We start from the raw sequence: 22,479 nt of genomic DNA, 5'->3' as shown, positions 1-22,479 counted from the left end.
GCCGAGGTGGGTATTCAGACCAGTTTCCGATGTTCAGATCGAAGAAGCTTCCGAAGTTCAGATCGATGCAGCTTGCGGCATTCAACCCAGGTTTCAGGGTTTCAGACTACTGAGCGGCATTCAGGCCATGGTTATTCCTGTGCTACCATTTATTTTGGTATCCAGACTAATATTCCTGTTTCGGTATTCAGGCCGACTTTCTTCGTGCCAGACGGATGTTTCTTTGAGATTGCTTCTTTGCCGATTCGGACAGGCATGGTTAATTATTTTCCCATCAGAGTGTAAATTGTTCATTTGTTCTTAGTATTCAATCACTCTTCACCTTGATAATCTGAAAGCCGAGGCTATTCATATCGACAGGTTCACAGTGGATTGAATAGGGGCAGCTGTAACACCTCAAAATTTGCCCTCTTCTCTTGAGACTAGCTTAGCATGTTGCATTTCATTTTGTAGGACATTAGTCATTGAATCTTTGCATATCATGTGGAATAATAAGCCAATCATCCTCCTAGGTCTTTCTCAAAAGATGGAGAGGTTATGCAAGCCTGAGGGTCTCTTGAATTGATCACTGATCATCTGAGGGTTTGTGCTTCAATTAGGGTTTCTTGGTTCCTCAAGGAGATTGGGTATTATCTTGATTGTAATGGTACATCACCATCATCATGGTCTTATCATCACCAAGAGGTTCATTGTGCTTGATCATGTTCCTTGGGATTAGGGTTTTGACCTCTGGTCAACCCTAATCAGTTGAATTGTACCAATCAGGGTTTGTCAAGAAGATGAGGTCTTTATTGAGATGGGGATCATTATATGGTTTTATGGAGCTTGTGTAAGCTAGGGTTTCATCTTGGAGCCATTTCATCAGGAGGTTGAGGCTCAAATTTCATCTGTGCATGACCAAGTCATCTGTCAACTGAAAAAGTCAACCACAAGTCAACTGTTGGATTTGGAGGTGGGAGATGGTCAGAAATACTTCATTCATGTTCAAACAAGTATCATTTGACATTTCAAACATCAACATTGAAGAAAATAAAGTCAGGACAAAACTTTCCAAAAATAGAAAGTGACCTGTAATTCAAATTTGCCAAAAATGGAAAGGTTTTCTCCTCAAGATTACATCATCAAAAATGCTTCAAATTAAATTTTGTTGAACATGAAAGTTGAAGATCTTGTTTTCCCCTTTCCAAAAAGTCCAAGAACATGAATTTCTCATGTATGGTTGAAAAGATATGGATCAATCATGGTCAAATGAATTTGAACTTCAAACATGCATAACTTTTTAACCATAAGGCCAAATGAAGTGGTTCTATTTGCAACATTCATGTCTTGACATGTACTATCCAATTCATGCATCATAAGCCATGCATTTCCATCACAAAAATATTTGGTTTTTCATTTGAATTTTGGAGGGAAATTCCAAATTTGAAAATTAAGCATGGGCTTCACATTCTAGCATTGCATTTGGTTTCCAAACAACATTTCAAGTGATTTCCAAACAGAATTCGTGTACTGTTGCATTGCTTTCCATGCATAGAGGTGAATTGGCAAATTGGCATAAACACCTAGTTTTCACTAATTCCACTTGCATTGGTTAAGCATGATTAACAAACTTCATTAGCACATCATATATAAGTGAAATCATAACAGAAAATTGGATTAACATCATCACATTTTCAGATCTACAAATTTTCACAAATTTTGCTCTCACTTTTTTTTGCAATTTCCTTCATACACCTTGCCTTGTTCTTGATCAAATCATCATCCATGAGCATAATTGAGCATAGTGGAAGCAAGATTCAGAGGATTTCATGAAGATTTGAAGCATTTCGAAGCTCACACTCATCCATGGCAGTTGGAGATTCTGGCAAGATCAAGCACGATTGAGCATCAAACCTTCCTCTATTCATTCATCAAAGAGCTGAGGAACATCTGTTTGTGCATTACCAAGCGAGAAATCACCAGATTCACTTCTGCATCTTCTTGAAGGTTAGAATTCGAGTTCCATAATTCATGAAATTGTTAGGTGTTTGTTGTAGATCTTGCATTGGTGATTAAACTGAGCTTTAGATCCATGAATTTCATGCAGTATTGTGATAGTTATGGTGATTTGAAGTTTAGCATATGAAACTTAATCCATTCGTTTTGCATGATATATGTTGAATTAGAATAAATCGGATATGGATTAGTGTTGTGTGATGTGAGAGGAACAAGAGGATGTGATTATTTTCAATTTCTGTGAACATGTGTTCTTGAGGATGATGAACATGAAGAACACGTATGAATGTGTTAGGGTTTGTGTTTCCAGAATTCTGTAGATCTTTCCCAACGCATTTTGCATGTGGTTATGTGTTAGTGGACATGTATTGGTCCAGCGAAGCGATTGCCTGGCCATTTGAGTGGTTCCCGTGCGTTTGACCGTGGACACGTCATGTTTGACTGCCACATGCGTTTAATGAAACGCAGTGTTTCATGTTAGCGCGCCCTATTTCAAAAATTACCTCCCTTCGATTCTGGCCTATAGCAAATGTTCCACATATTATTTTCTTTTCTCCATCCATTCATGTATATGCTTCATTCATGTTTTTTTAATTATTCTTCCACTTAAAAAAATCATAACTCAATAAATATTGATCCAAATCATGTGTGGAATTTTGCATCTTGCTCCTTGTTGTGTCTAGTATTTTTTGGTTATTTTTCCAGAATTTGTGCTTGGATGGAAATTAATTTGTCTTAGGGATTGTGAACATGTATGTGTATTTGTACCTTGCTTGCCATATGCTTTGTGAAATGATGAGTTTTAATCCAATGCTTTTGAAATTTTGTATGCTTAAACTAGACATCTTACTGGACATTTTGGTGTTGAGTTTGCATTTTTCTCATTTGTGGTTGCTGAGATATGCTCATGTTAATGTAGGTGTGACAATGTGTGTCACACCTTTGCTTGCTCAATTTGATGAATTTCTTTGCCATGCCAAATAAACTCCAAATGATGTGATTTTTTATATGATGCTTCTTATGCATGTTGTGATTGATCATGATTTTTTGTGGAATTTTTGGATTCATTTCTGATTTGTTTGAGATTTTTCTTTCTGGATGATCATTTGTGCACTTTTGAATAGTCTTGAACTTCCATAATTTGTGAGATGCTGGTTGTTTATCATATGAATGTGGAATTTTTCACATTGATTCTAGACAAGTTGAAGTTTATTGTGGCTTTGGTTTGAGGTATTTACCATTTGTCATTTCTGATTTAGGTTTGTGCTAAGTTGATGTAGCAAATTGTGCCCTATTTGAGCTTGTTTGTGCTTACCTTGACTTGATGAATTTGATTACCATGCCTAAACTTGTCCAAATGCCCTAATTTTTTGTGTGGAGATCATGTTGTGTGTTCTGTTTACCCATGATTTTTGCCAAAATTAATTGAATTATTTTTGATTTATTGTGCATTTGTTCATTCTGATGTTGCAATGTGGTTACAATGTGCATACCTTGCCATATTTTGTTCATGAAATGAAATCGGTGATTGATATTAATGTGGGACTTTTTGGATGATGTTCTTGATTGATTGAAGTTGATTCATGTGAAATTTCATGTTCTGTTTTGAATTTTTTCTCCCTCTTTGACCCTAGGCCTTGACCTAGTGGTTTGCCTCTCATGTTTGAGCTTTAATTTCAGGTTGAGCACTCAAGTCCCATAGTTCATGATGCAACCTCACTTGAGCATTTGATGCTTGCTTTTGACTAACTTTGTGTGTTTTGTAGGGTTGTTAACTCATTTGAGTTTGATTTGTGGCTTATGCCTTGATCATGGGGATTAACTGTTGATATTCATGTTATCTGTTTGTCTGTACAGTTTAACTGACTTGTGTGATGTTTCTACAGGTACATAAGTTGCTTAAGTTCATTTTGAACTTGCTTTTGCTTGGTTGCTTAACCATATAGGTATAACCCTCTGACTTCATGTAGTCTGGAAGATCTGTCCTGTTACTTGGGCAGGCATCTGCCTGAAGCCCTCCTTAAGAGGCAATGCTTGTGAATGTTTATCTTTGTGCCAAGCAGGAAAAGTCCTTTGATAAGACAATTGGCAGATAAAAGAGATGTGCAATCCATCTCCTGCTATTCAGTGTGTCATCCACTTTGCTCACACACCTTGTGTTGATGCATTGTGGATATTAACCCAAGATCTTTGTTGAGTCAGTCATATGTGGAGAAGAGTTCCAACTTTCTGAACTCCCACACTTTCATTTGTCTGAAGCTCTCCCAGGCCAGGGATAAGAGCTGTGAGGTCTTACCCTCACTTCCCATTTCATCTGCTTCACCCTAACTCTCAATGTTAGGGTTAAGAGCTAACTACACCCGATTCCAGTTGGCTTGTGTTTCCCAGCCTAACCTTGTGTGAGCCCGCTTTGTTTGTATATAGTGTGTGCTAATTGTGTGTTTGTATGATTTTGTTTGTGTTGTTTAGGATAGCTTGCTGCCTGTGCAAGTTAGATAGAAACCTCAACCTAGGACCATTGTGGATTGCATGATAACTATTAGGCTCGAGTCAGTCTCCCTTCTAGTTTGTTATTTCCCAGTCTCTGGTTAGGAGAAAGTTTCTCCCCTGTTAAGGGGAACTACGTTGCTCTGATCCTCATACCAGATGAGGTACGTAGGCAGGAGGTCGTACGAGATCTCTCTGGGCACCCTTTTCTTTTTTTGAGTGTGTTGTGCTTGACAGCTATCAGGCTCGAGTTCCCGACTCCCTGTTAGTCTGTGTGTTCACCCTTTTTCTTTTTTGTGTGTGTTTGCTTGACAGTTGCTAGGCTCGAGTGCCAGACTCCTTAGTAACTTGTTGTTTGTTATCCTTCTTGTGTGTTAGGAGATGGATGTAAGACCAGCGATTGGAATTCCGTATCCTATTGGTGTTTGTTTGTGTGGAGTCTGACGTAAGTCCAGCGATTGGCGGTTGGTTTCCTGTGGGTGTTTGTTGGTTCGGAGTCCGATGTAAGTCCAGCGATTGGCATTCGGTTTCCATGTTTGCCTGTTTGCGTGTGTTTTGTTTCGGCGTGCGTGAGCCGAACTACGGTAGCTCTGATTCTCATTCCAGATGAGATACGTAGGCATAGGATGCGATATCCTAGCGAGCCCGTTCCCCTCTTATCCCACCTGTGTTGTTTCCGGGGTGTGTGTGTGCATTCTTTTGAGCAGTGTTTAGCAACCTTATTCTTTCCTTTTGAGCGTGGATCCCGTCGAGTACGACGGATGCGTAGGGGTGCTAATACCTTCCCTTCGCATAACCGACTCCCGATCCCATCTCTCTTTGGTCGCGAGACCATGTCTTTTCCAGGTTTACTTTGAGCGTTTCCTTTCCCTCTTTGGGATAAATAACGCACGGTGGCGGCTCTGTTTGTTTTGTTTTTGCCCGCCGGTTGTTTTTCGCGGATGCGACACCTACTCACTTTCTTCTCTGCCACAATCCTAGTGACAAGGGAAAAAATCACTAAATCTTAGTGATTAACTTCAATCTTCACAAGATAAAGAATGTTTAAAGTTACAACTCAACTAGGAAAACCTTATATGCCAACTTACTGAAACATAGAGGTGTACATAAAGATTCAACATTAATCCTCTAAGGGCGTTAACGTGAATACATGACACAAAACCTAGACACTCTAAGATCTTCAATGGGAGTGCTTTCTTTCTAATGTAGGTTTGAACTCCTTATATAAAAATGTAACTCCATGCTTTTCTCCTTGGATAGTATCTTTGAATTCGTTCATAATTAATGCAGAATATGTTAGATATTTGATTTGTTCTTTGAATATCTCCAACAAGATATGATTTGTTTTCATTTAAATTCAAATCTTTATTTAAATTTAAATTAAATCATCTAATCATATTGTTAAATAAATAACAATAAAATCTTTAACACATCTTCTGCATATCACAGTCCAAAAGCAACATTCTAGTGCATGTTGCCCAAGGCTCATATGTCGCACCAACATGCTAGAGCATTGTGTCCAATATATTTTCTTTCTGCAACTTCATACGGCTTTAGCAAGTTAGACCAATTTTAAATACTTTAACATTTCTTCAAGTTATTGTTTTGCTAAATCGAAGCAGATCCAAATGGACAATCCAATAAGAACAACAAAATTATTGAATTAAGGTTCTTGCTGCTAGAAGTCTTGAAAACATGCTAGGTTTCTATCATTCATTTTTTATTAGATAAAATACACATGTTTTATCCAATAATAGAGTGGGGGTTAAGGAGAGTCTTGAAAAATTATGCATGTACAAAATGAAGAAAAAAAATGAGAAGTCTCATGTTATTTAATCTAAACACCTTGATTAATTTCCAACATCACATAAGCCGTGCTTTCTTTTTAAAGCACTCCAAAAAAAAGTGAGTTATCAAGCTCATTTTTCTCTTCTTCTCCTCATTGCTATTTGGTTATTAAATAGTTTTTTTTCTTCTCTCTTTTTATCTTTTCGAAAGTATGAATCATATCAAATTGTCTAAGTATCATATAAACTTCTAATACAGATTCTACGGTATGCAATACATTTGTAACTACCTCTTTTATCCAAGACTCATTAATAATTTCTTTATATATTCTTAGACAGGACCATGAATCGTCTTAAAAATAATAATCTAATTTATGACTCATCTCGTTGATTTCTTCCGAAGGAAAAAACCTTTTCTTAACTGAAAAATATTATTCCAACAAAGAGTGATAAAAAAGAGTATCCTTTAACATTGCTCTATTGATGAAGTCTTAATAGTAGCCTCTTTCACCATCGCGGGGTAATAAAAAGAAGGAAATAAGAAGAAGAAAAAAAAGTTAAACTTTGGTATGAGTTTTTGTATAGCACACGGATTATGTGTTTGTTTTGATGACCTTTTGCTGCTGTTTTTGGATTTGATTTTTGTGATCCTATCTCGAATTGGGAATTAGCAACATCAACAAGTAAGCGCGTTTATTTATCTCATATATAAACTATATAACAACCCCACAATTATCTGTTTCTATTCTACTAGTACCAACAAAAACTTTACAACTTTTGTGTAAGATATGAGATAATGATTAACCAAAATTATACTAGTATTCAATTATTTTGTTTTCAATAACATGTGTCATGTGCTACTAAATACGCTCCAGCCTTATCAAGTTGACCCAATTGCATAAGTTTCTTTCATATAACATTTTCCAAACTTTGATTTAACAACTTAACACGCAAAACCAACACACTATGAGTTGGATTAACTATCAAGATTAAGAAAAAATCAATATCTTAACATACCCTTCTAGTCAAATATACTATACAACCAACAAGTTGATCATAAATTATCATATGATTCATGATCACATTTTTCACAGCCGCCAAATCAGTTTTCTATGGGTAATTACGTGCTTTACAACCACAACTTTATTAAAAGTCTCATTATAAAATGTTATTTTAATTGTAAAACGAGTAAATAACACTTATAATAAAATAAAGTGACAGAAACTTTGAAGTTATCATCTAATATATAAACAACCATTTCAAACCTTTTTGTCTTTGAATTCTAGTTGAAAAACACACACCCCACAAAGTTATACATCTTCTTTTTGTGTTGTTATTTGTTATAAACCATGGTAGCCCTCTTAGGTCAGAAATTTGCAAAACTCTACAACAAGCTGGAGAATCATGATCATCATCACCATGAAGCTGAGGACTTATCAGCATCCCTGAAGGCTTTTCGATTCCAAGTTTCGAATTTCATCAACGAATTAGGATCAAATTCGAAACCCGGATCAGAAATACTATCCTTGTTTTGGATTCAAAAATGCCTTGGAATCTTACCCTTGATCAACAAGACTTTTGAAAACCTTACTTTGGAGATAGATTATCCAATGAGTAAATGGGAGGTTGATTCTATTGAAGAGTATCTCAGCTACAGTTTGTTTTTGCTAGAGCTTTTCAATTCAATTTCTTCTTCTCTTTCTCATCTTGAAAAGGATAAGCTTTCTCTGATTCATGCCTTGAAGGTGTTTGAAAATTCGTCGTCTTTGGCTACAAGTCATCATCATCATCCCAAAGCAATTCAACCTAGCTGTTTGAATATAAAATTTGGTGAAAAGCTGCGTGAAAAAAATGGTAAAGTAAAGTTTTTTAATGGGAAGGAGTTCGTTGTTAATGAAGGTGTGAAGGAATTGAAGAGAATAGGTTTTTGGGTATGTGGGATTTTGTTGTCTTGTTTGTGTATTGATGTTAAGCCATATATTGAGGTTAAGAAAATGGTTGGTGGGTTTGATGGTTCTTTGATTTTCACACTTGATTCAAGAATCAGTGAAGGGTTAGGTGATAAAAGTTTCATGTTGAAGGAGGTGAAGGAGGTGAATGATGCTGTTGATTCCATTCTTGAGGCTTCAGATGAAGTTAAACGTGACGCAGCTAAGGAATTGGAGACAAAGCTGAACAAGTTTGTGGAGGGATCTGATGTTGTAAAAGCTGAGATGGGTGATCTCTTTTCTAAGGTAATGGCCCAGAGAACTAAGTTGATTGATCAACTTAGGAAACAATACTAGAAATTTGTTTACTTGATTTTTCTTCTGAAGATTCATAGGTTGCAACTTGCAAGTTTTCTTTTAAATGTCTGTGACTTTTATGATTATTGTAAAGTTCTGTAAACTTCAAATACAAGTGATTTGTTTGCAAATACAGTGTGCAGTTGTACAATAGCTTTGAAGAATAGTGAAGAATATAACTCAAATGATTGCGTCATACACTAATTAAAGTTAAAAGGGAAACATAAAGCAAGATGAATTTGCAATAAGCATATTTTTCATGAAAACTTAAACAAGGTTCATAATTTGAGATTTTTACAGCCCATTGTCCCAAAATTTGGTAAAACCATTAATCATCCTACATTTCCAATGTCATCTAAACTGACACTGTGCACAACTACACCTGCACTAAATTAGTCTCATTCAAACTTTCAACAGAACGGATCAGTAAAGCCATCTGACTCTATGAATCATTCGAAAAGGTTTTTTTCTCAGGACTCTTCCTCTTGTGATGAACATCAGTTGGTAACCTGCAAAACAATTGGCAAAATCAGACTACACAAAATTGGGATAGTATAGGGACCATGTATGCTCTGCACCTCTATATTCAAAGTGTTCATGAAGTTAACAAATTAATCACATAATAAAAAATGTGTCCAACATGTGTTTGTGTTAGACACTAAGAAGTCCCAGACACATGTTATAGTCAACCACTTCTGTTTTTATTTAATTATCATCGATGTCTACATGTGTCTGTTGTGTGTATGTGTTAGTTCTTCATAAATTACAAGTAAGAATTTTAAATTAGGGTCCTCAATTGCAGCTTGAATGTCAGAGTTTTTGAGGTTTCCACAACCACAAATGCAATGCAATTGTGGTCATGACAACCAAATTTGATTGCAATATCAAGAATCAGGACATGACTTCAACCGTTTTCAAGACCTGCACCTGCTATAGCAGTACTCTATAAAAATGTTGACTAAGTTTGGGTGCAGCTTAGTTGTTTGGTGATAGAAAAGAATAATACCCTAAATGCAATGTGGTGTCTGAATCTCCTCTGTCGTTTGAGCAGCTTCTTGCCAAGCTGGGACATTTAACACCATTATCTACAAAGGAATTATTTCTTTCCAGATGGTGATACTGAAGATAATTTGGAATCACATGTTCAGTAATCGGAAACAAGCACCGAAGCTCCTCAACCTGTAATATAATAGTGATTGGAAAAAGCACAATGTTTTTATGATTGATATATTATTCAAAGATGGAAATGCCAGAAGAATAAAAGCATATGAAGAATACCATTACCTGTCTGCGCAAAGTTTCATTCTCCAGCATAGCCTTCTGCTCCTGGAAAGAATGAAATCAAACAATGATCAGAATGAAAAGATAGACTAGGACAAGAAAAAGCCACTTTTAATACTTGAATGGACCCAGTGAAACAACTTCGAAGTTTCCATTCCTTGAATTTTCCTTTATGTGTGATTATAGTATTATCAATAGCAGATGGCGAAAAATAACATTATGCCAAAAATCTACTATGTGAGTAATAGAAGGAGAAAAAAGAATTCGTGTAGGAGAAGAGAAGGAAAAGTAAACATGGACTGAATTCTATATTAGAAAGATTAAGCCAAACTCACAAATCAAGAAACTATATTTTGAGTTTTGCATACAGGGACTGAATTCTCTATTATTAGAAAGATTAAGAATTAAAGACTGGTTTACAAGGAGTGTTTTCCAATTTAATAAAACTTTTAATGTAAACTAGTGATTTCAACAGACCTGTATCCTAGACTGCTCCAGTTGCTTCATAAGTAATTCTTCCTGTAAGAACAGATGTAAAGGATTAAAGGTCTGGTATATTTTTATGAGCAGAAACCACTAATAACCTTATAGCAGGACTTGATTTTGGTGCGGCGCAGTGTTATCGGTTGTGGATGGCAAACCATTTCAGAAAGGCAGAAATCTGCTATGGGGCCACCATCCTTCACAAATTGCCTATAGTGGTTGTTAAAAAATCTGCCACCGCAATCAGCCATGGCAACACAGGGTTGATATTTGATAACACTGGTGTGATGGGTGAAGAAAGACAAAAAAATAGGGAAGTGTTAAGATAAGAACCTTCTTCTCCTTCACGGATGATAACGCTTCGTTAATTTGCTGCTCTAGAAGTTGCAGTTCCTTTAATCCCAATCCTGCTAAGTCCTTTCCCAACAGCCGTCTATCATCACAAATGAAAATGATCATAAAAAGTAATGCAAATGAAAATGGCATAAGAAATGTAAAGAGATTGAAAAAAGGCACATACAATTGATTTGTTTCTAGTTTTGCAACTTCATCTTTAAGAATCTCCACCATCTTAGAATCTTCCTTCTGAAGAAAACACTACTCATAAAACATTAAAATCCAACAATGATCAACGAATGAATCGAAAGTATCTAATGGAGGAATTTGTAATTAGAATCAAACGGAATTGTTCAATCAATCAACTGTAACTGTTACTGCTTAATGATTACCTCAGCTTTATATTCCACTGATGCACTCTCTGAAGAATCCGTGCATTTGTTGTATCTTGAAAGTGTTCTCTTCATACTGCAAGTATAAAACAAAACGCATTGTGTGATTTAACAGAAAATGCAGCATAAGTAAGCTTGAAACGCACAATAAAGAAGGCAATTTGAAAAACATTAAAACAATAGTTATTGTTCTTGCTCATCTTAATTATTGAACAATGTCATTCATCAACTAACAGACTCCATAGTTTTCCTTTAAAAAAACTAAAGCTTTGCAAATTCATGCTAAACACTATTGTAGATGGATTCAGCTTCTACAAAGTGAAAGATTCACTTCAAAGGGTAAAGTAAATAATCTCAACCATCCGCTGATATTTCAACATATTCACAATTTATCGGCTGTTTGTTTCCGCGTTAATGGGCCGATTCACCGCACGTGAATGCAAACATATGCTTATTTTATATTTATTTTGAATATACAGGTGACATCAATGGTTAATTTTCTCGCAAACTGTTTATATTGTTCTTTAAAGCCAAAGTTCACTTTGGTGGAGCCAAATCCATCAAATTCATAATGAACAAAACATGGAAAGTGAAAAGCAGTTATTACAAAGTGATGTTTCCTAGCCAGAGAAAACAAACACAAATTCCACAATGAGTAAGGTCTAAGAAAAACCAAATGAAACAGTAAAAAAAATCACAGGTAGAAGAATATATATAACTTTGATACAAAACATAAAATCAAAAAAAAAAGTTGAAATTCAAACTTATACGAATACCCTAAAAAATAACGAAATCAAAATTGCAATATACAATAACAAAAATGAAATCTTTTTACATGCAACAACCAAGAACAAGAAAAACAAACAGCTAGAAAAACATTAAATATATATTTGATAAAGCCACAACCAAAACTCAAAAAAAAATAAAACTAATTAACATGCATGATATTGAAGAAAAAAAAAAGTGAGAAACATACCCAGAACTAGAAAACTCAAAAAGTTTGCCTGTGTTAGAGAAAATGATAACAGCAACCTCAGCATCACAAAGAATAGCAAGCTCCTGAGCCTTCTTCAACAAGCCAGTTCTTCTCTTTGAAAATGTAACTTGTCTGCTATTAGAATTTTCAATTCTTTTAATCTCAATTTTCCCCCTACCCATTTCTTGATTGATAAAACCCAGAAAACCCAAATGATCAAAAAACAGAAAAGAGAGAAAATAAAAATGTTTCCTTTATTTGTGTGAATAAAGTGGTGAAATAGCAGCAACCCTTTTGGCCTATGAGGGTTTATTTGTTCTGCATTACTTAGGAAAGAGGGATAGAAAAATTGGCGGAGAAGATAAAGGGGCTATAGAGAGAAAGAGAGAGAAAGAAAAGAGCGTTTTTTACCCCAAATGGCCAATGCTTGAAACGGCAACTTTGCATGGCTCTGTACTTTTTATAGAGTTGTGCATGACTCTTTTTTTTTTTAATATTTTATTCTTTCTGATACATTTTTAGGTGATTTTCAGTGTATTGGGCCTCTATTGTGGGTCCTATCCTTTTCTTTTTTTCTTTTATTTCATATTCTGGTTTTTTGTTTTGTTTTTATTTTAGAAATCCATTGAGGATACAAAATATGTTTTCATTAAATTTTATTCTTTACTATTTTATTATGTATAAGTGTTTTATTTATATTTAAAAATTTATATTTATGATTTTGAATATCTTTATATTATTTATTAAATAGTCCACTTACCTTTTTGGCTACTATTGTTACTTTACATCACTCTAATTAATAAGGCTATGTCAAATGGATTTGTTCTCATTTTGAATTAGATATATTTGATTTTTTTTCTTTATTTAAGATAAGGTATTTATTATTTTATCTGTTTTAAAATTAATATTATTTTTAAAAAAATCATAGATTAGAAAATGTAATAAAATAAATGACACTTTTATGATATTATTAATTTTATTATTAATTATTTTATTTTTTATAATATAATACTCTATAAGCGTTTTACATAATTATAATATCCCACGTTTTCTTAAATACTCAAATTCATATCAATTGAGATCAACTGAGTTCCTATGTGCTCTGGAAGTTATCAATCGAAATAAATAGAGTAACTAATGAACTCAAATTGACTTAATCAATATTATTTAGAACTGACATTTTATTAAATGATGTAAGAATGGTCATTTTGATAATATTAATAATGGATCAATTGCTCTAATAGAACAAATAGATAAAACTTGAGATAGTTGTTACTACTCTTATTATTTTCTAACCACATAAAATTTTTCACTCATTTATGTCCATATGTTCCTATCACAAAACCTTACCAACCACTTGTATATTCTCATTTTGTGGCGATGTATCCATAAGAAAAAACAAGAGGAAGCTAAGTGAGAAAGAAGAGGAACTCGTGGAAAGAAGAAGAAGAGGAGTTTAGGAAAGCAAGAAGTTTGGAAACATCATCATCATCATCACTTCATCTCATCATCTTCCAACAATCACTTCATCTCATTTCAAGGTGGGTTCTAGTTAGAGACATTATGATTTTTAAAATTTATGATTTTGTAGAATCATAGGGTAGTTGATGAATATCATATCTTAACTATGAATCTTACCATGAATATTACTTGTTTATGTTCTTCAAGATTTTTTGGTGTTTCATATGTTGAATATGTTGTTGCTTCTTAGAGTTGGGGAAGGTTGAAATTCATGATATGAGATGATTAAGCATGTTATAAGGTGAGTATACATGACTTAAATTGAAAAAAAATGGAGTTTTATAAGTGTTGGAACTGGTTTTTGCGTTATGCCCAGTTTGGGGGCGCTACTCGCAACCCTAACTACTTCCTGGGGCTGCTAGCGCATGGGTTTTGTTTTCTTGTATCATAGCCCGCTTTCTTGCACATAGCGTGGTTGTCAGGTTCGTGTTTTTCTCTTTTGTATTATTTGTGATGTAACTTGAGTTTCGTAACTCGAAATGCGACGTGGTCGGATGCATTGGGAAACTAGTTAAAAGCTATATTTGTTTGTGAAGAAAACCATTCATATATTTAAAATAATTTTTGGTGAATGATGTTTGAACTATACTGCATGCCTTATGAATTATAGTATGTTATGTGCTTTATGTATAACATTATGATGTGAATGCATTAAATTTAAAAGTATATGTATGTTCATATATGCTTGCATTGAATAAACAATAACTGATTACAACATGTGATAATAAGTGAGGTGAAACCTAGGTTTATAACTAATTAAATGGACTATAATGGATAACTTAGGACATGACGAATAACCTAAATGACAATGTTTGTACACAACGATACCTCAGTGTGTATCATGGGAAAGTAGTTGTTTATCCATAAACGATAGACAATGTATGGAACATGTGTTGATGATGTGAATATTAGTGAATGAGATCACCTAGTGATTGGCGAATTTAATCATGTTTTGCGAAACTAATCATGTATTCAAATATTTTTCCCTTGAGGGTGCACATCCTCTTTGATATACTTATGTAAAGTAGGAATGAAATGTGGCACCAATGATTTGTGTGTCAATTGGGTTTGAGTCCCAACCATGACGGACATGGGAGAAAGGTGGACACCTAAGTGGGTTAGAGTCTCATATGATGAAAGATACCCTACGTGGATTAGAGGCCCATACGGGTGATGGTCACTTGAACTGAGTTTGAGTCTCACAGAGAACCTGATATCCACCATGAAAGTCGAATCATACGAGCATGCGTGAACTGAACTTGCCCTAAACGTAGGTCTGTTCGGGGATTGATGTTTCATGAATTTGAATACTGATTTATTTTGAGTTATAAGAACTCAGGTAACATGTTGCCATGCATTGCGAAATTTCCCATCACTTGAGTCTTCTTTCTCTTGTTGACTTAAGTAGAATTTTGATTAGAAATCCTGTAGAACCGAGTGGACCCATAAGATAAGGAACCCACTAACATTATTATCTCACCCCATGTTATTGATTTTTTTTCTAGATAGTCCTGAGCAGGTGAAGGGTAAGGACAAGATAGTTTGATGTCCTTGCTTGTTTGATATTTTGGATGGTTTTTCCGCTATGTAGATATCTCTTTTGAGATCATTCTATAATAATCTAGCTCCTAGTTTTATTTTGGATACCCTTGTATACATTGTGCCTTAATTGTAGTATCATTTAAAACATGTAATATGTACAATGATGCCACTAGACGCTTATGCATTTTAGTACCAAAATTACAGTTATATAATATGTACATTTATTATATATGGGTGTTACAATAATATTAGTTAGAAGACACAACTTAAAAAAAAAATCTTTGTGAGTAAAGAATATAATAATTTCTTGTAATTGTACGTGGAGAATATTTAATTTCAAACAAAGAAACTGAGCTACTAAATTGAAAAAATATAAATAACATATATTTAAAAAAAAAAATGTCAATAAATTTTATTTGTCAAAATGGCGTTAATTATGAAATATTCAATCTTTGAATCAAATACAATTAATTGACTTTCCTATATATTTTTTAAAATATTAGTTATATTGGTTTTAACGATCAAATAAATTATATTTATTAAAATAATCTTATTAATAATAATTAATAGAATAATTAAATAAATTAAAATATGATAAATAATGACATATTAGTAAGAATATTTATAAGTATCATTGGAAATTAACACTCTCTTCATCCAAAAATATTTGATTCGTTGATCATTTCCAACAAACTAAAAAAACTGTATAAATAAATAAAATATATAGATTTATATTTTTGGTAAGTATTTTTATCATGTACTAGTATTTATATTTATCATAAGTATAAGTGAAAAATATTTAAATGGATTGATTTAAATACTTTTAATTAAAAAAATATTGTTTAAAATTTTAAAATAGATATGTCATTTTAAAATAATTACTTTTAGGAATAAGATCAACTATTTTGAGATAAAGAGAGTATATTAACTCAATTTTTAAATAAATTTAAATAAATTTAAATAAATTAGGGGATTAAAAAAATAAATTTATTGTAAAATTTATTATTTACAATTATTTTTAATTCCCACAAAAATTATGATTAAGTTTAGTTCTAAAATAATATGTATTCGTTGTTATTTGTTAGTCCCTAATAGTATTTTATAAGGACCATTTTGTCTTTGAGGATTAAAAATATTTTTATTAAAAAAAATTAAAATAGAAATTAATCTCAAAAACTATAATATTATAAAGAACTAAAATTTTAATTAAAATTTAATAAGAAGTAAACTTGAAAACTTGTAATTTTGTAAATTTAAATATAAATTTAACTTAAATTTTTTTTAAAAATAGATTTTTATTTGTCTCGTTTTTCAAGTTTATTATATTTATGAGAACAAATTAATTAATATTTTTTTAAACATAACTATTATAGTAAAATTTAAAGGATTAAGAAATAAAACCTAAGGGAATTTATATTTCAAACCAGGAGTGATATTCATTTTTTGAAAGCTTAAAAACAATGTTTTCCAATACAAATTTATTAAATTTATTCCTTGATTAGTACCCTGTCAACATATATTACTGTTACTACCTTTTATTATCGAATAAATAAATAATACTAAAAATATACTATAATACACATTTTAATACTGCGTCTCTATTAGTTAAAATTCATATAAGTTTCACTAAGTCTCATAAATTTTATGATTTTTTTATAAATATTTCGCTTAATTTGATTTTATTTAATCAATTAGTAATTGCTGCAAATGGCACCTAGTTCTAGTAATAGCCATTAGCCTGTAACCTTATTTGGGGAAGGACAGTAGCATTATGAATAGTTTGCTTTTTTGGGGACTATAAGGTTAGAAAAGTTTTCTTAATATTCATTTTTTCCTTTCTTAGTACTAAGGTTAAAAATAGTGGGCCCCTTGGAATCAATTCTTCTTTCCTCTCCCTTGCCACATTGAATACTCCGTCTATCTCTTTTGTGTTGCCACATTCTGTAAAGTTTTTTTACTCAAAAATAAAAATAATAAAATGATAAAAAAATATAAAGTACTTAAAAGCAGTAGTACCATTTTTAGAGAAAGTCATTGAATAGGTTTATATAGGATATGGGGTGGATGGTCTTTGTCAATAAATAAAAAAGAGAATTTATAGTTTCTAAATTTAGTGAGAAATGCCAAAAGTGAAATTAAGGAAGGAAGGAAAAACAGTTACTTTCTATGATTGTCTTTTTGCCTTCTGTTTTTGAAAATGCAGAGTGCATGGTTCTATCGCTTTCTCTGAACTTTAAAAAAATCGATGACTTCGATGTTGTTTGGACTTATCTATAATTCTACTTCTCTATTCCCAAAAAAAGAAACATTACATAGAGTGTATCATCTTCTATTTTCTTAATATACTAGTATTATTATCATTATACATAACCTTAAAGGGAAACACGTAAGTGATTCATTAATTACAATACATGTTGCTAACTCATTTATTTAAATATAGAAATATCTTATTAGAGAGGTCCTATGATGTGTTGGGTCTAATAGAGAGCTTGGAATGGATAACATTTCTTGCACTTTAGGCACATAGAATAGTTCTTTTAAGATTAGTCTATGTTTTTCTTTATAAAAAGAGTTTATACTTTTCTTTTTTTAAAACAAAAGTCTATGCTAAACGTCCAACAATGTGATTGGATTTTGTGTTATGTTCATAGCATTGAAGATTTGAGATACAATTTTTTTTATTAAAGAAAAATCATGTGAGTTGGATTTTGAGAAGAAAACGAAATATAAAAGATTGAAAAAATAAATTTATTTGAAATCATATCCCCTTTCTCGAGTATTTTTCCTTTAATTATCAAGATCTTCACAATAAATTATTCTTTGAGCTGTCAAAGATGATCGAAACTCACAAATTAAGGGGCCTTCTGATACAAGGGTCCAGTGGAAGAAGCATACTTAACTCGTTGATGACTTGAAGTCAAAGCTTGCGATATATATATATATATATATATATTGATGTTGAAAGTTGGAAGAAGATGACCCTTAACATCAATTCATACGACGCTTTTCCTCTGAGTTGTTGGTGGATTTCAAAATCATAAAAGAGAAAACTCTGAAACCTTTTTCTCTCAACTTGTATTTTTCTTCTTCTTTAGCTATTCAACTATCAGAACAAAGAGAGACTTGCATTCACACTCTCTCTGCCTTAACCATAAGCTTAAAACAACCTTTTCGCCGGCAAGCCCAACTCCTTTTTGTTATTCTTCATTTTTCTCCCACCACCTAACCTCCTTCGTGTGTATACTCAAACAATCACCTTTTCCTTTGATCCATTTTCTGCCATCCACTAAACTACTCTGCCATCTCATCATTCTCGTCCTTCCGGCTACCCTTCTCTTGTCAACCATAAGATCGTACAACAAACTACTATACACATCCTGTCACCACCACCAAACAACCACATCCATGCCAAATCCACCATGTAACATTCTGGACGGTCTTGACCTCACACCATCGTAAGCTCCCTCATCATCTTCCTTGATCCACCACGCTAGAAACACAAATAACTCACCCTCTGAATCGTCCTTCTCATCTATAAACAACCGTTATAACACTATTTTTTTCCCAAAACTCCCTATGTGACCCATCACAAACAACAACTCATAACCTCCGACCTCTATCTTTTCCAATTACCCTTCACTCCAACAACCACAACAGGACCACGAGCTCCTCCATTTACCTCAACCAAAAGCCTCTGTTCACATCCTTTCAGCCACCAGCTCCGACGGAAAGGATATGTTCTCCACCGAAACGATTCTGTAAACACAACTCAGCAGCCACTCAACTCAGCTCTCTTTATAAGCATCAACAACCTTCAACTCGACAACACCCTTCAGGAAACGTTAACGACACAACGATATCATTGTGGTAATGGCTCAAGTCGATTTCATTTTGTGGTGTGATCTACTTTTGAGTTTTTGTATTTTGATTCATGGTTTCAGTTCGGTTATGCTGCAAATGTGTGGGATTTTATTTTGAATTTGAATGCTGTAGATTTCTATTTTCAGACTTTGTTCATGTAAATATATGCTTGCGTTTGATGTTTCTGTTTGGTATATTATTTCATTGCGATTTCAGAGTTTATATCCAATTTAACTTTCGAAAATTATTTGGATGCATATATTCGGTTGCTTGACTTCTTATAGAGTGATTCTTACATGAATCCACCTTAAGTTAGTTTAGAGATAAATTCAAAACTTTAAGTTTAGGTTTATTTTTCTGTTGTAAATATCGTATATAGTTTAGCGAGTTGCTAGATTTCTCATTGCGTTGCAAATTTGACATTTTAATATTATTTTTGCTCGGTTTCTTATAGAGTGATTCCTACATGAATCCACTTTAAGTTAGCTTAGAGCTAAATTCAGTACTCTAGATTTCAGTTTCTTTCTCTCGGGCCTTCTTACAATGAGCTCCTTATTGTTTATATTTAATCAATTAAGTAAATCTTGTTTTAGTTAGTTTATTATGTTAGTTAAGATTGATTAGCTTTGCTAATTAATTTTTAGCTTAATTAATTGATTTAATCAATTTTTTAATTAATCGATTAAATGATTATTCACTTGTTTACTTGTTTAATGGGCTTGTAGTTTAATCACTTTATTATATCCTCATTCGATAAAATATACCCCCATTTCCATGACGCGTAACGATTTTACTATTTTCCTTTATTTTGTTCTTATTGCGTTAGTTAATTGTTAATTTAAGATTAGCGTAGAATTAACCATTTTTTTAAAAAAGAACAAAATAGTGTTCGATCCAACGTCGAGCAATTTTCATAAATCAAACCATTCTCACCAACGCGAGTGCTTAATCATATGTCAAGTATATCTTTCACTAGATTCAAACTCTTTTCATAATCAACATGCAACGCTTGATCCAACTTCAAGTCGGTTTCCACAAAAATATTTTTCATAATAAAACTTGAAAGACGATGGATTGAGAGATGCACATCTCTTTAGACCCCTTAATACTCAAGCGTTCGGAGCACACTAGATTCCAAACGACTATTAGTCTTTCAAATCAAAAACACATTAATTAAACTTGGAATAAAGGGACAATGGAAGCATGTCCGTGCGAATCCTGAGAAAACGCACGTTTGGTGCATACCCATGCTCAAATGCTTACTCATATTTTGCAAAGACCCAATCTGCATAAAAATGGACAACAAAGGATCGAGAAATGCACATTTCTCTATAATCCTTGGGTATACGAACGCTCTGTGCACACCTTACTCTAACGATTGCATAGTCCATATAAAAGAAATTCAACCAATCAAACTTGCTTTTTTCCCTTGTGCGACTTCCAAAACCATTTCAGAAACGAGTATGCTTTATCCATATCGACTTGAAACAAACAAAGGCTTTTGCCTCCAAGAGAGAGCAGCAAGCAAAGGTTTAACCACTTGATATGTCTAAAGTGTCACTCCTTAGAAGAAACCAACAAATAGTTCTTTGCTACAAATAACTATGTAGCCTTGAGTTCTCCATCGCACCTGGAGATACTTAGAAGCAGGATTTTGAAATCTTGTTAGGCACATTAATAAAAAACCTAAAAAAATATTTTTCTTTCTTTTTCTCGCTCATTAAGTAGAAGATCACAAACTAACAAAAGCTAACATTCAAGCGCAAGTCTAACTAAAAGGTTCTGATTAAGTACAACATGCGTGAGAGGGGATAATACCTTTCCCTTGCAGAATCGACTCCCGAACCCGAATTTGGCTGTGAAGGCCATTTTATTTTCTTTTTAGGGTTTTATCAATATTTTCTCTTTCCTTCTTTTAGGATTAAATAAAGTTTGGTGGCGAATCTGTTCAAATTATTTTTCTACGAGCGTGCGAACGCTTTGCGAAGAATCATATTTTTTAGATGCGACAATTGGCTACACTGCTGGGGAAATTCTCCAAGCAAGAGAGAGTTAAGCATAATTTAGTTAACTTTGTGATAAATGTTGGCTTTACTTTTTTGTGTTTCTTTATGCTTTCTTTTTTCATATTATATGTTTATCATCCTGTTTATCTATGAGATCTTGGGATGATATATTGAGTAAAGCTTTACACCCTAACTTTAGAAAAAGAAGAGAGAACACATAGGTTAGAATGGAAGTTGTGTAGTGTTAGTACCCAAGGACCACTCATTGTGATCCTAGCATGAAGACTCCTCATATAGTAGACCTTTTTGTAGATCTCGTTATAAGATGGCTAGCCTTTCGCATAACGTTGATTCATGAATGGTCCACGACTCTAGGAACCCCTCTTATAACCAGTTTCTGCTTTGATGGTTGCATAGTGTTAGTGAAGGAGAAGAGCGATCCAAAATGCAGCAGAATTTAAATTTTCTCCTTTAGTGATCCTTACGAATGAGCATGATCAGTGATAGAATCGTTACCTCTTGTGGCAATTGTAACCTTTGATGCAGATCTACAGAGTGATCACGAACGTTGAACGATGACAACGCCTCTACTCAGTCCACGCGAACGGATTCCTTCAATCTCAGTGCTAGCTGCTACGAATGAAGGATTTAAGTGAGTGAGTGAGAGAGAGAGAGAGAGAGAGAGAGAGAGAGAGAGAGAGAGAGAAACTAAATTACAACTGCACAAATGCTTCTACACAAGGGTTCTATTTATAGAACCACTTGTGTGGGCTGCAAGCTAAAAAGCTCACTCAAGTGTATGTGGCCCATATCTTATAATATGCCAAAATCAATTAAGCGTGTGGTACCTTACCATATTTTGTATTCTACTTAAGTACACCGTACTTTACGATGTTCTACAATTCACTTAAGTGCATCGTACATTACGGTATTCCTTACTTACTATATCTCTCATTAATCCGTCCTTTTGTGTGTGACCCTGTAGGTTTTCGCGGCATTGGCAATTATATTAAATCACGTATTTAACATAATAAATAGTGAGCGGTATCTAGCAACACATCACTGCTACCCAAGACACGAAAATGTCATGTGATCTGACAAATCCTTTTGTGATAATACTTATGTGTACAATTACCCTTTTGCCCTTATGTCTATATTGAACACAAGGCATAAACCGTGTCATCCTTGTCTAGTTCAATATTGGGCCCATAGACATTTATCCTGTTACGCAGGATGGGCAAATTCCATCTAGGTCACTCATGTCCCTTAGCATGCTTCGTGGAGTACCCATCAACTGCCTTTATGGTTGTTGATTCTAAGTGTTGGCAGCAATTTTGGTAAAACAAAGAGTGTTCACAAGATGTTATGTGTGATGTCTTAACATGAGATATCCTATGTACCTGCTGGAGTTCAAGAACATGTTCATGCAGAATTGTTTCAGAATGCCGCATACAATGCCATGGCTTCTGATATTAGATTTACCTGCTGGATCTTAAATGAAAGACATGTTCATGCAGGATTGTTTCA

General features: G+C 33.6%; 2 protein-coding genes across 3 annotated transcripts; one reads left to right on the top strand and one right to left on the bottom strand.

Annotated features, from left to right (window-relative positions):
• The first annotated feature begins 7,238 nt into the window (after positions 1 to 7,238).
• LOC127100583 (UPF0496 protein 4) lies at positions 7,239 to 8,685 on the top strand. The gene has a single exon (XM_051037813.1). The coding sequence runs from the start codon at positions 7,619 to 7,621 to the stop codon at positions 8,552 to 8,554; it is 936 nt and encodes a 311-aa protein (XP_050893770.1). The 5' UTR covers positions 7,239 to 7,618; the 3' UTR covers positions 8,555 to 8,685.
• A 105-nt stretch (positions 8,686 to 8,790) lies between these two features.
• Positions 8,791 to 12,473, bottom strand: LOC127100584 (agamous-like MADS-box protein AGL15). Of its 2 annotated transcripts, none has more exons than XM_051037815.1 (8): positions 12,023 to 12,473; positions 11,047 to 11,122; positions 10,839 to 10,903; positions 10,652 to 10,751; positions 10,313 to 10,354; positions 9,839 to 9,880; positions 9,561 to 9,733; positions 8,791 to 9,063 (listed from the first exon to the last, which is right to left on the bottom strand). In XM_051037815.1, the coding sequence occupies exons 1-8, from the start codon at positions 12,202 to 12,204 to the stop codon at positions 8,997 to 8,999; spliced, it is 747 nt and encodes a 248-aa protein (XP_050893772.1). In that variant the 5' UTR covers positions 12,205 to 12,473; the 3' UTR covers positions 8,791 to 8,996. The 2 variants fall into 2 exon arrangements, with proteins under 2 accessions (XP_050893772.1, XP_050893771.1); XM_051037814.1 differs by having other exon boundaries at positions 10,839 to 10,915; positions 12,023 to 12,472.
• Positions 12,474 to 22,479: the final 10,006 nt, after the last annotated feature.

The sequence above is a fragment of the Lathyrus oleraceus genome, chromosome 7 (genome assembly GCF_024323335.1).
Source record: "Lathyrus oleraceus cultivar Zhongwan6 chromosome 7, CAAS_Psat_ZW6_1.0, whole genome shotgun sequence".
Lineage (NCBI taxonomy): Eukaryota > Viridiplantae > Streptophyta > Magnoliopsida > Fabales > Fabaceae > Lathyrus > Lathyrus oleraceus.
Note: the sequence above shows the minus strand (reverse complement) of the source record. Positions and strands in the feature narration are given on the sequence as shown.